Genomic DNA, 16,800 nt, shown 5'->3' on the forward strand with positions numbered 1-16,800 from the left:
TTTCCTTCATTTTCGCGTCTTGGATAAATATGACTGATGCCATCTTTGGTTGTCATGCATACATTATATTTTGACAAATCTATAAATTTAAAATATTAACTTAGGTCACTTTTACTTTGAGTTATTAGTTAGGATATCCCACTTAATTACCTTTAATTTTTTCTTTATTTTGTTTTAACATCAGACTAATATTAGTAGTAAAACCTGCTTCCAAAGCTAATTATGGCTGGATTACAATTCTAAAGTTCTTTATATCACTTGGGTCCTGCCACGCCAAATAAAGAAGGCCTTAGAGAATAAGATTTGGATGAATGGGGTAAGTGACTAAAATAGTACCAAAAGGCTAAAAGAACGGAACGCAAATGGGAAATACTTGCTATAACGACAATCAAGTAGGGTTTGGCTTAACAACTCAATTCAAATTAATACCTATTTCTATTCGGTTTTACTTTTGGTTGAATATAGTTGTACTTCTTCTGCCTAACGATTATTAAAGTTAGCTATATAGATTAATTGAAAGAAAACATTTAGTCAAACACTTGAAGGTCGAAATATGGGTTCTTTCTTCTATAAATAAGCATGGCCAACTCATGAAGATCATCGACAATAAAATATATATAGAGAAACCGACAATACGTTTAAACCTTCCCTAATGTCGGTTACCAAAATGGCCTACCCCTCAACACTTCTCCTAATAACTCTTCTTAGTATTGGATTTACAGTATCTTTAGCTCAATTTCCAGTTGTTGATGTTCCTTTGGCTGGTGTCATAACTTGTACTAACACTTCCTTGGCAGCAGTCGGAACGTCCCGCGTAGTTCCACAGGCAAGAGTTGATGTTGTTTGTGGGCTTTCCCAATCAGTGCTACGATCAACAACAACCAACTCACAAGGACTTTATACCTTCTTCTTTAATCGGGTCGGAATTCCATTGTTATACAATCCAGAACAATGCTTGCTCAGGGTCGTATTACCTCCTGGCTCATGTGTATTTGTACCCCCTGGAGTTTCTATCACCTTTCCTATCATTGCCATTAGAAGCATCTTGGGTGTATTGAGCGCCTATATTCCCGGTGCACCAACCTATGTGGTGGCCTAAATAATGGAGCTTTGAAATTTATTAGATCATGTCGTTCTACATGTTAGATTAAGTGTACTATGGTCACACTTCAATGGTCGAGTTATAAACACAGTTGAATAAGAGCACTTAAAAAAGTTATTGTCGTATTATGTTAGAGTGGCGAGTATATTGTACTGGACTTGTTAGATCAGTATGCCCAAAGACATGCTTTCCAAGCATGGTACGATGTACTGATTTACATACTTTGCTAATAAATGCAGTAGCATGTTTGAATTAGTGCATCGCGGTATTAGGTATTACTTGAAAAAATTTACCTTTTTTTACGCATTATAGATGTGATGAAAGCTGGAATTGCTGATAAAATAAATATATACAATTTATAATTAAATAAATACATCAACATGCTCAAACAAGGAGTTTGTCGAGGGTAGTGCTGATGAACAAAAAACAATCATTTCTTTAATTACAAATTTCTCTATTTTTTGCTCCTTTTATAAAAGTTAACTTAAAAAGTCTATATTGCCAAAATTTAGAGCATTCAAAATGTATTTTTCAAACTTCACAGATTAACATCGCTCCAACATGGGTACACTGCGTGTAGTCTTGAATAAATAGAACAAAAATTATTTTTTTTAAATACAATTTCCTATATTTTTCATTCCTTGCAAAAAAAAAAAAAATGAGTTGAAAAAATTTAAAATGCAAGCAATAGAGTGCCCAAAACATATTTTACACATTCCACATATCAACATACCCTCAGCATATCCCATGCTGAGGATAATATTGAATAAATAAACTAAAATAAAACTCGAATGTTTTACTAGAAATTCTTCCAGTTTGGCTTACTTTATATTAATTAAATAAATATATATTGTAAGGTAAATATACTACGTTAAAGAATGCATTTCTCTAGCTCCACACATCAATGTCTTCCCAACTTGATGTGTTCTAAGGGTAAATACTTAGCAATAGACTAGACGACTTTAACTTTTATGACAAATCCTCTATTTCTAGCTCCATTTTACAAAACATAAATTGATAAAAAAAAACTCAAATTTCTTAATACAAATTCTTCTATTTTTTTTCCATGCAATTATAAAGAATATATTAATAACATTTATAATGCAAAAATTAAAACACTGAACACATTTCCTTCAAGTTCCAAATATCAATAAGTCTCCAGCATGCGATGTGCTGAACAATAAACTAAAAAAAATAAAGCTCTAATTTTTATTACAATTTCCTTCATTTTCGCGTCTTGGATAAATATGACTGATGCCATCTTTGGTTGTCATGCATACATTATATTTTGACAAATCTATAAATTTAAAATATTAACTTAGGTCACTTTTACTTTGAGTTATTAGTTAGGATATCCCACTTAATTACCTTTAATTTTTTCTTTATTTTGTTTTAACATCAGACTAATATTAGTAGTAAAACCTGCTTCCAAAGCTAATTATGGCTGGATTACAATTCTAAAGTTCTTTATATCACTTGGGTCCTGCCACGCCAAATAAAGAAGGCCTTAGAGAATAAGATTTGGATGAATGGGGTAAGTGACTAAAATAGTACCAAAAGGCTAAAAGAACGGAACGCAAATGGGAAATACTTGCTATAACGACAATCAAGTAGGGTTTGGCTTAACAACTCAATTCAAATTAATACCTATTTCTATTCGGTTTTACTTTTGGTTGAATATAGTTGTACTTCTTCTGCCTAACGATTATTAAAGTTAGCTATATAGATTAATTGAAAGAAAACATTTAGTCAAACACTTGAAGGTCGAAATATGGGTTCTTTCTTCTATAAATAAGCATGGCCAACTCATGAAGATCATCGACAATAAAATATATATAGAGAAACCGACAATACGTTTAAACCTTCCCTAATGTCGGTTACCAAAATGGCCTACCCCTCAACACTTCTCCTAATAACTCTTCTTAGTATTGGATTTACAGTATCTTTAGCTCAATTTCCAGTTGTTGATGTTCCTTTGGCTGGTGTCATAACTTGTACTAACACTTCCTTGGCAGCAGTCGGAACGTCCCGCGTAGTTCCACAGGCAAGAGTTGATGTTGTTTGTGGGCTTTCCCAATCAGTGCTACGATCAACAACAACCAACTCACAAGGACTTTATACCTTCTTCTTTAATCGGGTCGGAATTCCATTGTTATACAATCCAGAACAATGCTTGCTCAGGGTCGTATTACCTCCTGGCTCATGTGTATTTGTACCCCCTGGAGTTTCTATCACCTTTCCTATCATTGCCATTAGAAGCATCTTGGGTGTATTGAGCGCCTATATTCCCGGTGCACCAACCTATGTGGTGGCCTAAATAATGGAGCTTTGAAATTTATTAGATCATGTCGTTCTACATGTTAGATTAAGTGTACTATGGTCACACTTCAATGGTCGAGTTATAAACACAGTTGAATAAGAGCACTTAAAAAAGTTATTGTCGTATTATGTTAGAGTGGCGAGTATATTGTACTGGACTTGTTAGATCAGTATGCCCAAAGACATGCTTTCCAAGCATGGTACGATGTACTGATTTACATACTTTGCTAATAAATGCAGTAGCATGTTTGAATTAGTGCATCGCGGTATTAGGTATTACTTGAAAAAATTTACCTTTTTTTACGCATTATAGATGTGATGAAAGCTGGAATTGCTGATAAAATAAATATATACAATTTATAATTAAATAAATACATCAACATGCTCAAACAAGGAGTTTGTCGAGGGTAGTGCTGATGAACAAAAAACAATCATTTCTTTAATTACAAATTTCTCTATTTTTTGCTCCTTTTATAAAAGTTAACTTAAAAAGTCTATATTGCCAAAATTTAGAGCATTCAAAATGTATTTTTCAAACTTCACAGATTAACATCGCTCCAACATGGGTACACTGCGTGTAGTCTTGAATAAATAGAACAAAAATTATTTTTTTTAAATACAATTTCCTATATTTTTCATTCCTTGCAAAAAAAAAAAAATGAGTTGAAAAAATTTAAAATGCAAGCAATAGAGTGCCCAAAATATATTTTACACATTCCACATTTCAACATACCCTCAGCATATCCCATGCTGAGGATAATATTGAATAAATAAACTAAAATAAAACTCGAATGTTTTACTAGAAATTCTTCCAGTTTGGCTTACTTTATATTAATTAAATAAATATATATTGTAAGGTAAATATACTACGTTAAAGAATGCATTTCTCTAGCTCCACACATCAATGTCTTCCCAACTTGATGTGTTCTAAGGGTAAATACTTAGCAATAGACTAGACGACTTTAACTTTTATGACAAATCCTCTATTTCTAGCTCCATTTTACAAAACATAAATTGATAAAAAAAAACTCAAATTTCTTAATACAAATTCTTCTATTTTTTTTCCATGCATTTATAAAAAATATATTAATAACATTTATAATGCAAAAATTAAAACACTGAACACATTTCCTTCAAGTTCCAAATATCAATAAGTCTCCAGCATGCGATGTGCTGAACAATAAACTAAAAAAAATAAAGCTCTAATTTTTATTACAATTTCCTTCATTTTCGCGTCTTGGATAAATATGACTGATGCCATCTTTGGTTGTCATGCATACATTATATTTTGACAAATCTATAAATTTAAAATATTAACTTAGGTCACTTTTACTTTGAGTTATTAGTTAGGATATCCCACTTAATTACCTTTAATTTTTTCTTTATTTTGTTTTAACATCAGACTAATATTAGTAGTAAAACCTGCTTCCAAAGCTAATTATGGCTGGATTACAATTCTAAAGTTTTTTATATCACTTGGGTCCTGCCACGCCAAATAAAGAAGGCCTTAGAGAATAAGATTTGGATGAATGGGGAAAGTGACTAAAATAGTACCAAAAGGCTAAAAGAACGGAACGCAAATGGGAAATTCTTGCTATAACGACAATCAAGTAGGGTTTGGCTTAACAACTCAATTCAAATTAATACCTATTTCTATTCGGTATTACTTTTGGTTGAATATAGTTGTACTTCTTCAGCCTAACGATTATTAAAATTAGCTATATAGATTAATTGAAAGAAAACATTTAGTCAAACACTTGAAGGTCGAAATATGGGTTCTTTCTTCTATAAATAAGCATGGCCAACTCATGAAGATCATCGACAATAAAATATATATAGAGAAACCAACAATACGTTTAAACCTTCCCTAATGTCGGTTACCAAAATGGCCTACCCCTCAACACTTCTCCTAATAACTCTTCTTAGTATTGGATTTACAGTATCTTCAGCTCAATTTCCAGTTGTTGATGTTCCTTTGGCTGGTGTCATAACTTGTACTAACACTTCCTTGGCAGCAGTCGGAACGTCCCGCGTAGTTCCACAGGCAAGAGTTGATGTTGTTTGTGGGCTTTCCCAATCAGTGCTACGATCAACAACAACCAACTCACAAGGACTTTATACCTTCTTCTTTAATCGGGTCGGAATTCCATTGTTATACAATCCAGAACAATGCTTGCTCAGGGTCGTATTACCTCCTGGCTCATGTGTATTTGTACCCCCTGGAGTTTCTATCACCTTTCCTATCATTGCCATTAGAAGCATCTTGGGTGTATTGAGCGCCTATATTCCCGGTGCACCAACCTATGTGGTGGCCTAAATAATGGAGCTTTGAAATTTATTAGATCATGTCGTTCTACATGCTAGATTAAGTGTACTATGGTCACACTTCAATGGTCGAGTTATAAACACAGTTGAATAAGAGCTCTTAAAAAAGTTATTGTCGTATTATGTTAGAGTGGCGAGTATATTGAACTGGACTTGTTAGATCAGTATGCCCAAAGACATGCTTTCCAAGCATGGTACGATGTACTGATTTACATACTTTGCTAATAAATGCGGTAGCATGTTTGAATTAGTGCATCGCGGTATTAGGTATTACTTGAAAAAATTTACCTTTTTTTACGCATTATAGATGTGATGAAAGCTGGAATTGCTGATAAAATAAATATATACAATTTATAATTAAATAAATACATCAACATGCTCGAACAAGGAGTTTGTCGAGGGTAGTGCTGATGAACAAAAAACAATCATTTCTTTAATTACAAATTTCTCTATTTTTTGCTCCTTTTATAAAAGTTAACTTAAAAAGTCTATATTGCCAAAATTTAGAGCATTCAAAATGTATTTTTCAAACTTCACAGATTAACATGGCTCCAACATGGGTACACTGCGTGTAGTCTTGAATAAATAGAACAAAAATTATTTTTTTTAAATACAATTTCCTATATTTTTCATTCCTTGCAAAAAAAAAAAAAATGAGTTGAAAAAATTTAAAATGCAAGCAATAGAGTGCCCAAAATATATTTTACACATTCCACATTTCAACATACCCTCAGCATATCCCATGCTGAGGATAATATTGAATAAATAAACTAAAATAAAACTCGAATGTTTTACTAGAAATTCTTCCAGTTTGGCTTACTTTATATTAATTAAATAAATATATATTGTAAGGTAAATATACTACGTTAAAGAATGCATTTCTCTAGCTCCACACATCAATGTCTTCCCAACTTGATGTGTTCTAAGGGTAAATACTTAGCAATAGACTAGACGACTTTAACTTTTATGACAAATCCTCTATTTCTAGCTCCATTTTACAAAACATAAATTGATAACAAAAAAAACTCAAATTTCTTAATACAAATTGTTCTATTTTTTTTCCATGCATTTATAAAAAATATATTAATAACATTTATAATGCAAAAATTAAAACACTGAACACATTTCCTTCAAGTTCCAAATATCAATAAGTCTCCAGCATGCGATGTGCTGAACAATAAACTAAAAAAAATAAAGCTCTAATTTTTATTACAATTTCCTTCATTTTCGCGTCTTGGATAAATATGACTGATGCCATCTTTGGTTGTCATGCATACATTATATTTGGACAAATCTATAAATTTAAAATATTAACTTAGGTCACTTTTACTTTGAGTTATTAGTTAGGATATCCCACTTAATTACCTTTAATTTTTTCTTTATTTTGCTTTAACATCAGACTAATATTAGTAGTAAAACCTGCTTCCAAAGCTAATTATGGCTGGATTACAATTCTAAAGTTCTTTATATCACTTGGGTCCTGCCACGCCAAATAAAGAAGGCCTTAGAGAATAAGATTTGGATGAATGGGGAAAGTGACTAAAATAGTACCAAAAGGCTAAAAGAACGGAACGCAAATGGGAAATTCTTGCTATAACGACAATCAAGTAGGGTTTGGCTTAACAACTCAATTCAAATTAATACCTATTTCTATTCGGTTTTACTTTTGGTTGAATATAGTTGTATTTCTTCAGCCTAACGATTATTAAAATTAGCTATATAGATTAATTGAAAGAAAACATTTAGTCAAACACTTGAAGGTCGAAATATGGGTTCTTTCTTCTATAAATAAGCATGGCCAACTCATGAAGATCATCGACAATAAAATATATATAGAGAAACCAACAATACGTTTAAACCTTCCCTAATGTCGGTTACCAAAATGGCCTACCCCTCAACACTTCTCCTAATAACTCTTCTTAGTATTGGATTTACAGTATCTTCAGCTCAATTTCCAGTTGTTGATGTTCCTTTGGCTGGTGTCATAACTTGTACTAACACTTCCTTGGCAGCAGTCGGAACGTCCCGCGTAGTTCCACAGGCAAGAGTTGATGTTGTTTGTGGGCTTTCCCAATCAGTGCTACGATCAACAACAACCAACTCACAAGGACTTTATACCTTCTTCTTTAATCGGGTCGGAATTCCATTGTTATACAATCCAGAACAATGCTTGCTCAGGGTCGTATTACCTCCTGGCTCATGTGTATTTGTACCCCCTGGAGTTTCTATCACCTTTCCTATCATTGCCATTAGAAGCATCTTGGGTGTATTGAGCGCCTATATTCCCGGTGCTCCAACCTATGTGGTGGCCTAAATAATGGAGCTTTGAAATTTATTAGATCATGTCGTTCTACATGCTAGATTAAGTGTACTATGGTCACACTTCAATGGTCGAGTTATAAACACAGTTGAATAAGAGCTCTTAAAAAAGTTATTGTCGTATTATGTTAGAGTGGCGAGTATATTGTACTGGACTTGTTAGATCAGTATGCCCAAAGACATGCTTTCCAAGCATGGTACGATGTACTGATTTACATACTTTGCTAATAAATGCGGTAGCATGTTTGAATTAGTGCATCACGGTATTAGGTATTATTTGAAAAAATTTACCTTTTTTTACGCATTATAGATGTGATGAAAGCTGGAATTGCTGATAAAATAAATATATACAATTTATAATTAAATAAATACATCAACATGCTCAAACAAGGAGTTTGTTGAGGGTAGTGCTGATGAACAAAAAACAATCATTTCTTTAATTACAAATTTCTCTATTTTTTGCTCCTTTTATAAAAGTTAACTTAAAAAGTCTATATTGCCAAAATTTAGAGCATTCAAAATGTATTTTTCAAACTTCACAGATTAACATGGCTCCAACATGGGTACACTGCGTGTAGTCTTGAATAAATAGAACAAAAATTATTTTTTTTAAATACAATTTCCTATATTTTTCATTCCTTGCAAAAAAAAAAAAATGAGTTGAAAAAATTTAAAATGCAAGCAATAGAGTGCCCAAAATATATTTTACACATTCCACATTTCAACATACCCTCAGCATATCCCATGCTGAGGATAATATTGAATAAATAAACTAAAATAAAACTCGAATGTTTTACTAGAAATTCTTCCAGTTTGGCTTACTTTATATTAATTAAATAAATATATATTGTAAGGTAAATATACTACGTTAAAGAATGCATTTCTCTAGCTCCACACATCAATGTCTTCCCAACTTGATGTGTTCTAAGGGTAAATACTTAGCAATAGACTAGACGACTTTAACTTTTATGACAAATCCTCTATTTCTAGCTCCATTTTACAAAACATAAATTGATAAAAAAAAACTCAAATTTCTTAATACAAATTCTTCTATTTTTTTTCCATGCATTTAGCTCTTAAAAAAGTTATTATCGTATTATGTTAGAGTGGCGAGTATATTGTACTGGACTTGTTAGATCAGTATGTCCAAAGACATGCTTTCCAAGCATGGTACGATGTACTGATTTACATACTTTGCTAATAAATGTAGTAGCATGTTTGAATTAGTGCATCGCGGTATTAGGTATTACTTGAAAAAATTTACCTTTCTTTACGCATTATAGATGTGATGAAAGCTGGAATTGCTGATAAAATAAATATATACAATTTATAATTAAATAAATACATCAACATGCTCAAACAAGGAGTTTGTCGAGGGTAGTGCTGATGAACAAAAAATAATCATTTCTTTAATTACAAATTTCTCTATTTTTTGCTCCTTTTATAAAAGTTAACTTAAAAAGTCTATATTGCCAAAATTTAGAGCATTCAAAATGTATTTTTTAAACTTCACATATTAACATGGCTCCAGCATGGGTAGACTGCGTGTAGTCTTGAATAAATAGAAAAAAACTATTTTTTTTAAATACAATTTCCTATATTTTTTCATTCCTTGCAAAAAAAGAAAATAATAAGTTGGAAAAATTTAAAATGCAAGCAATAGAGTGCCCAAAATATATTTTACACATTTCACACGTCAACATACCCTCAGCATATCCCATGTTGAGGATAATATTGAATAAATAAATTAAAATAAAACTCGAATGTTTTACTAGAAATTCTTTCGTTTCGACTTACTTTATATTAATTAAATAAATATATGTTGTAAGGTAAATATACTACGTTAGAAAATGCATTTCTCTAGCTCCACACATCAATGTCTTCCCAACTTGATGTTTTCTAAGGGTTAATACTGAATAATAGACTAGACGACTTTGGCTTTTATTACAAATCCACTATTTCTAGCTCCATTTTAGAAAAAATAAATTGATAAAAAACTCAAATCTTTTAATATAAATTCCTCTATTTTTTTTCCATGCATTTATAAAAAATAAAATAATAACATTTATAATGCAAAAATTTGAAACACCGAACAAATTTCCTTCAAGTTCCAAATATCAATAAATCTCCAGCATGCGATGCGCTGACCAATAAACTAAAAAAAATAAAGCTCTAAATTTATTACAATCTCCTTCATTTTCGCGTTTTAGATAAAAATGACTGAAGCCATCTTTGGTTGTCGTGCATACATTATATTTTGACGAATTTATGAATTTAAAAGATTGACCTAAGCCACTTTTACTTTGAGTTATTAGTTAGGATATCCCACTTAATTACCTTTAATTTTTCTTTATTTTATTTTGAATCAGACAATATTAGTAGTAAAACCTCCTACAAAAGCTAATTATGGCTGGATTATGATTTTAAAGTTCCTTATATCAATTAGGTCCTGCCTCACCAAATAAAGATGGCCTTAGAGTATAAGATGTGGATGAATGGGTAAAGTGACTAAAATAGTACCAAAAGGCTAAAAGAATGGAACGCAAATGGGAAATTCTTGCTATAACGACAATCAAGTAGGGTTTGGCTTAAAAACTCAATTCAAATTAATACCTATTTCTATTCTGTTTTACTTTTGGTTGAATATAGTTGTACTTCTTCAACCTAACAATTATTAAATAAATAAATATATGTTGAAATGTAAAAATACTACGTTAAAAATGCATTTCTCTAGCTCCAAACATCAGATTATGTCGTTCTATATGCTAGATTAAGTGTACTATGGTTACACTTCATTGGTTGAGTTATAAACATAGTTGAATAAGAGCCCTTAAAAAAGTCATCGTCATATTATGTTAGAGTGGAGAGTGTATTGTACTGGACTTGATAGATCAGTGTGCCAAAAACATGCTTTGCAAGCATGTTACGATGTACTGATTTACAGTAAAACCTCCATAAATTAATAAACTCTCTAAAATAATAAAATCTTCCGGTCCCGATTTGGGCCTTTGTAAAAATCATCAAATTCGATAAGATAATAATTCATAAATATTACAATGATAAATATTATGGTAATTTGCTAAAATATGAAGTTTGTAATGGTTTACGCATTTGATCATTCATGGATGATTCTTGCGATGCCTTTTAGATGAGGAGACATGGTTGGGTGTTATGAATTATTTTATTTTCATATTGAGATTTATATAGTATATGTTTCATTCATCATGCATGAATATATTTAATTGGCTATAGTAGTTATTTAAGTACAACAAATTAATTTAAACATGTATTTAAGTAATTCCAATGAATTGATACATGCGTTTATGAATATAATAGTTAATTGTATACAATAAATTGATATTATACATGAATATATTTAATTAGTTACAAAGAATTGATTGGTTCATGAATATAATCAATGAAACATATATGAATTCATTTATTTTCAATACATATGTATTAAATTTGCTGAATTTAAAATGTCTCTCTTTTAATTAATAAAATATTAATTTATCGATAAATTAATATCTCTCTAAATTAATAAAATTTCATGGTCCCAAAATTATTAATTTATAAAGGTTTTACTGTACATAGTTTGCTAATAAATGCAGTAACATGCTTGAATTAGTGCATTGCGTTATGATGGATTATGATGAATATATATATATATATATATATACACTAAAGAAATTTGAATATTTTTTTATTACAAACGGTTCCATTTTTGGCTCCTTGTTGAGAAAATAGGTTAGTAAAGTATATAATACAAAATAGAGGGCTCAATACGTATTTTTAGCTATCCGAATTGTTATACACTTATCCGGACAACTAAAATAAATTTCATATACACTTATCCGAATTGTTTATTAGTTATATTTTATTATATTAATTAATTTGGCGATAATATTTTGTCTTACACTATTATAAAAGAAACCCCTTTTGTCTTACAAATTTTCGAATATCCAAATTTATCATTTAATTAATTTCTTCCATTTAAAAAAATGATCAAAATAATAATTTTAATATTTTTTAATAATCACATAATAATAACTTTTTTTTTTCTCAACCCACTACTCCATATTTCTCTCTCACATTGATTATGCTTATTTTTCCTTCACACACTTTCATATTTTTAATAAAACTATAATTATAATATACTTTTTCTATCTCACATTTTCTGTATTTTTTCACTTACAAATTTTCATATTTTTAATAAATTTGTGTAGAAAAGAATGCACATAGGACAACAACACCGAAATTCTTCTTCCCCATTCCAGAAAAAGCGCTTAATCGAAGTGTTAAATTTTCATATTTTATGTCATTTTAATAGCAAATTATAATTCATCCAATTCAATATTTCTAGAAAAGTTAATTAAGGAAACTTAAGTCTTATATAATCTTTTATGTAAGAATCTTTTTCAGGTTCCACATATCAACAAGTCTCCAGCATGGGATGTGCTGAACAATAAACTAAGTAAATTACGCTCTAACTTTTATTACAATTTTCTTCATTTTTGCGTCTTAGATAAAACTGACTAAGTCATCCTTGGTTGTCATGTATACATTATTTTATGAAAAATTAATGAATTTAAAATATTAAGTTAGGCCTCGTTTTTTTTTATGTATAAGGAAATTAGTATAAGTTAACATAGTATTTATTGTATTTTGGGGCCTGGTATAAAACAAAGTCTTATACTAATTACTGTTACACCTTAATAACTAATACCACCTTGGGAAGTGATATAAAATAAATCCCAAAGTTGCACCAAATAAGAATGACCATTGTCCCCTCGAAATTTGATTGAATAATAATAATAATAATGATGGTGATGATAATAACAATAACAATAATAATAATAATGTTAATAACAATAATAAAAAATAATAATAATAACAGTAACAAAATAATAATAATATTTTATTGTATAATAAATTTTGTAAACAATCTCTTAAAGGTAAATTTCCTACCAAAAGCATGTGAATACTTCAAGTAAACAATTGATAGAATTTATCCTATTTTGATCATATATGTAAGTAAATACCTGATTAATTATACGGGACTTTTTTTCATTCATTTAGTAAAAAATAATTCTATCATTCATTTGATACGATATTCAAAGTAAACGAGCCTTAGAGTATAAGATTTGGATGAATGATAAAAGAATGGAATGCAAATGCGGATTGCTTCCTATAATGACAATCAAGTAGGGTTTGGCTTAACAACTCAATGCAGATTCGTACCTATTTATGTTCTTTTTTACTTTTGGTTGAATATAGTTGTACTTCTTTAACCTAACAAATTTAATTAGCTATATAGATTAATTGAAAGAAAAAAACATTTAGTCAAATACTTGAAGGTCGAAACAGGGATTCCTTCTTCTATAAATAAGCATAGCCAACTCGTGAAGATCATCAACAACAAAAAATATATACAAACTAACAATACTCTTAAACCTTTCCTGATATCAGTTACCAAATTAATGGCTTTCCCCTCAACACTTCTTCTCATAACTCTTCTTAGTATTGGATTTACAGTATCTTCAGCTGTTGATGTTCCTTTGGCTGGTGTCATAAGTTGTACTAACACTTCCTTGGCCGCAGTCGGAACGTTCCCCGTAGTTCCACAGGCAAGAGTTGATGTTGTTTGTGGGCTTTCTCAGACAGTGCTACGATCAACAACAACCAACTCAAGAGGAATTTATACCTTCTTTTTTGAACTGGTCAAGATTCCGTTGTTATACAATCCAGAACAATGTCTGCTCAAGGTCACATTACCTCCCGGCTCATGTGTCTTTGTACCCCTTGGAAGTGTTATCACCTTTCCTATTATTGCCATCAGAGACATTGTGGGTATAGTGAGTGAATATATTCCCGGTGCACCAACCTTGGTGCTGGCCTAAATAATGGAGTTTTGAAATTTATCTGATCATCGTTGGTCGGTTTATGAGTACAGTTGAAATAAGAGCTTGAAAATAAGTGATTGTCATATTATGCTAAAATAAATATTGTACTATATTGGACTTGTTAGATCAGTATACAAACGAATATGCTTTGCAAGCATGTCACAATGTACTGATTTACATAGTTTGCGAATAAATGTTTGAATTAATGCATTCCGGTATGTTGTAATACTTGAACAAGTTTATCCTTTCTATACTTGATAGATGTGATGAAACTGGAAATGTAACAAATGTTGAAATGGTTTCTTCCCTTGAATTAGTACAAACCAAAGAGGAAGAAGATATTAAGAATAAACATAGATATTTGCACCCAAAAAAAACAAAAAAAACAACGAATACGACATCAAAAGTCCGATTGTAAACATAAAAAATATAGTATAAATAAAATATAGATATCACCAATTAAATTCATATAAATTATAAAATTAGCTAAAAGCATGACATTATTAGTTGCAAAATGCAGGCAAAAGGTTACATTTGTGTACTATATTATTTCAGAGTGAGAATTTTCAAAAAAAAAAAAAATGACAACAATATTGTAACAGATCAAGTAACAAGTTAAGAAAAGAAAAAAAATTGTATTTTACGTCTCATAAGTTAACCTTTTTGTTATTTTGATCCCATTATTTTTTAATGCACCATAGTGCATTCCAAAGCTTTAAAAAGAATTGCAATTTTAGTCTCAAATTTGACGAACCATCATGTGCATGGAACAAGCTCTGTACGTCTTGAGGGTGTTTATGTTTCTCCGAGAAATTTGACATAATTGAGATTTTGGACTAAAATTATACATTTTTTGGAGTTGTGATGTTGTGGTGAATTTTAAAATAATAGGATCAAAATCGCAAGAAAAAAAAATGTAGTTGTGCAATGTAAAATGGGATTTTTCCTTAATTGAACTATGTTTCAAAATAGTTGATAATGAAATATTGACACTATTGACATGTTTAATTGTATTAATTCTTTGTTTGATCAAGACCGAGTATATATTTTATAAAAATCAATAAACACTTAGTTTAAATCATCAATTTAATATATTTAAAATCAAAGATATTCAATATATGTACAGCAATAAAAAAAAAATCATGTAAAGGGATAATGTTACAAAAATAAAACTAAATTTAGAAAAATATATCAATATAGACAACAAAAAACCTGCAAATTTAAGATGACCAACCTTATGAAATTGGAATTGCTTATAAAAGGGACTAGTTGACTATTTAATCTTGAAATTAGATAGAGTTTTTGTAAATTACTAGTTCTAATTTAATATACAATATCTTAAAATATAATAATATTGCATACTAACAAGCAAATTTTTAATTTTAAGGATTAAAATGAATATTCAACAACACTATTATTTAATAGATATAAAAAAGTAAATTACAAACAATACAATTTTGGATTTTGTATCATCCACGCCCCAATTGAACATAGTATAAATTTTAAGTGTATATTAATTTAAAGAAGTATTTAATACACTTTGGTTAATTTTTTCTTTTTTGAAGTAAAAGTAATAAACTATTAATATTTTTTTAATAAGTCGATTATAATCATCAATATCAAATATTTATATCGAACAACTAACGTAAACTATAACAATCATATACTAATTATCAAGATTAAATATCTACTCAATACGTACTATTAAAGTAGAATAGCATCCTGCATGTCGGTGGAATTCAATCCCATAACCTTAAAACTCATGCATATACTTTGATTATTCGTATATTTACTTACATTGCGTTTGGATTGCTGAAATTGAGGGGTACGAATTTCAAATTTTCTTTACATTTGTCTCGGTAATTTCATATTAGAAAGGATTTTAAATCATTTCATCTTCATTTTAAATTCTTTTTATATGAGGTAATTTGAAATCCTTTTTTTTATTTTTTTTTCTTTATAAATTCAAATCGTTCCATCCGAATATAACCTTAAATAATAAGATCTGAACCAATGAAAAAAAAAAAAAACTAAAGTCAAAAAATAGGGTAACCCAAATGGAGAAAGCTTCCCATAAGAATATCCAAGTAGGGTTTGGCTTAACAACTCATAGTAGATTAGAACCCTAGAAATCCTCTTTCAAATTTCTTTTACTTCTTGAAAACACTTGTACTTCTTTTACCTAACAATCACAATTTGTAGTTGACTTTACATTTGCTGGTAATGTGGTCTTACAAATACTTAAACATTATCCTTTCATATCTTTTATCTATTTAATTATGGGTAAATATGATCAATTTAATAGTTTCCACTGTTTTTAAAATTACATACATGCAAAGTGTCACATGTATCTTTACAGAAATTCATCATATGAACATACATCTTCAGAAGATTTAAAGTTTATAAAAGTGTAAATAGAATTGAAATGAACCCATTAATCACCATACTCAAAAATTGATTAGAAGATAATGAAAATCAAGAGAGGAAATAAACAATTAGATAAAAGCTTAATAGAGAAAACTGTATTTTAATTGGGTCACGTGCAAGTCATGCAGGACCAAAAATGTCACCTCCTAAATGAACAGATCATGTTGTTTGTGGATCACTATTTTTCCCACAAGTGATAAAATCAACACTCGTCAGTTCTGCAAGAATTTATTTCTTGTTTTTTCGTCAATTGTACATTCCATTGTTATACAATTCGGAACAATGCCAGCTTAGGGTTATATTACCTTTCGGCTCATGCGGAATTATCCCCTCTAGACGTTCTATCACATTCCATATCATTGCCATTAGAGACGTTTATGTATACTATAACGACACAATCCTGTC

At 30.0% G+C, this 16,800-nt stretch overlaps 4 protein-coding genes across 4 annotated transcripts; all 4 read left to right on the forward strand.

Moving 5' to 3' along the window:
* The first annotated feature begins 667 nt into the window (after positions 1–667).
* On the forward strand, positions 668–1,099 carry LOC148788744 (uncharacterized). The gene has a single exon (XM_088878124.1). The coding sequence runs from the start codon at positions 668–670 to the stop codon at positions 1,097–1,099; it is 432 nt and encodes a 143-aa protein (XP_088734250.1).
* A 1,888-nt stretch (positions 1,100–2,987) lies between these two features.
* LOC148788745 (uncharacterized) lies at positions 2,988–3,419 on the forward strand. The gene has a single exon (XM_088878125.1). The coding sequence runs from the start codon at positions 2,988–2,990 to the stop codon at positions 3,417–3,419; it is 432 nt and encodes a 143-aa protein (XP_088734251.1).
* Positions 3,420–5,306: 1,887 nt separating this feature from the next.
* On the forward strand, positions 5,307–5,738 carry LOC148788746 (uncharacterized). Its single transcript, XM_088878126.1, has one exon. It carries the CDS (start codon positions 5,307–5,309, stop codon positions 5,736–5,738), a length of 432 nt encoding a protein of 143 aa, XP_088734252.1.
* A 1,890-nt stretch (positions 5,739–7,628) lies between these two features.
* LOC148788747 (uncharacterized) lies at positions 7,629–8,060 on the forward strand. Its single transcript, XM_088878127.1, has one exon. It carries the CDS (start codon positions 7,629–7,631, stop codon positions 8,058–8,060), a length of 432 nt encoding a protein of 143 aa, XP_088734253.1.
* Positions 8,061–16,800: the final 8,740 nt, after the last annotated feature.

The sequence above is a fragment of the Sesamum indicum genome, linkage group LG3, assembly GCF_026168435.1.
Source record: "Sesamum indicum cultivar Baizhima isolate 11 linkage group LG3, ASM2616843v1, whole genome shotgun sequence".
NCBI classification, from domain to species: domain Eukaryota; kingdom Viridiplantae; phylum Streptophyta; class Magnoliopsida; order Lamiales; family Pedaliaceae; genus Sesamum; species Sesamum indicum.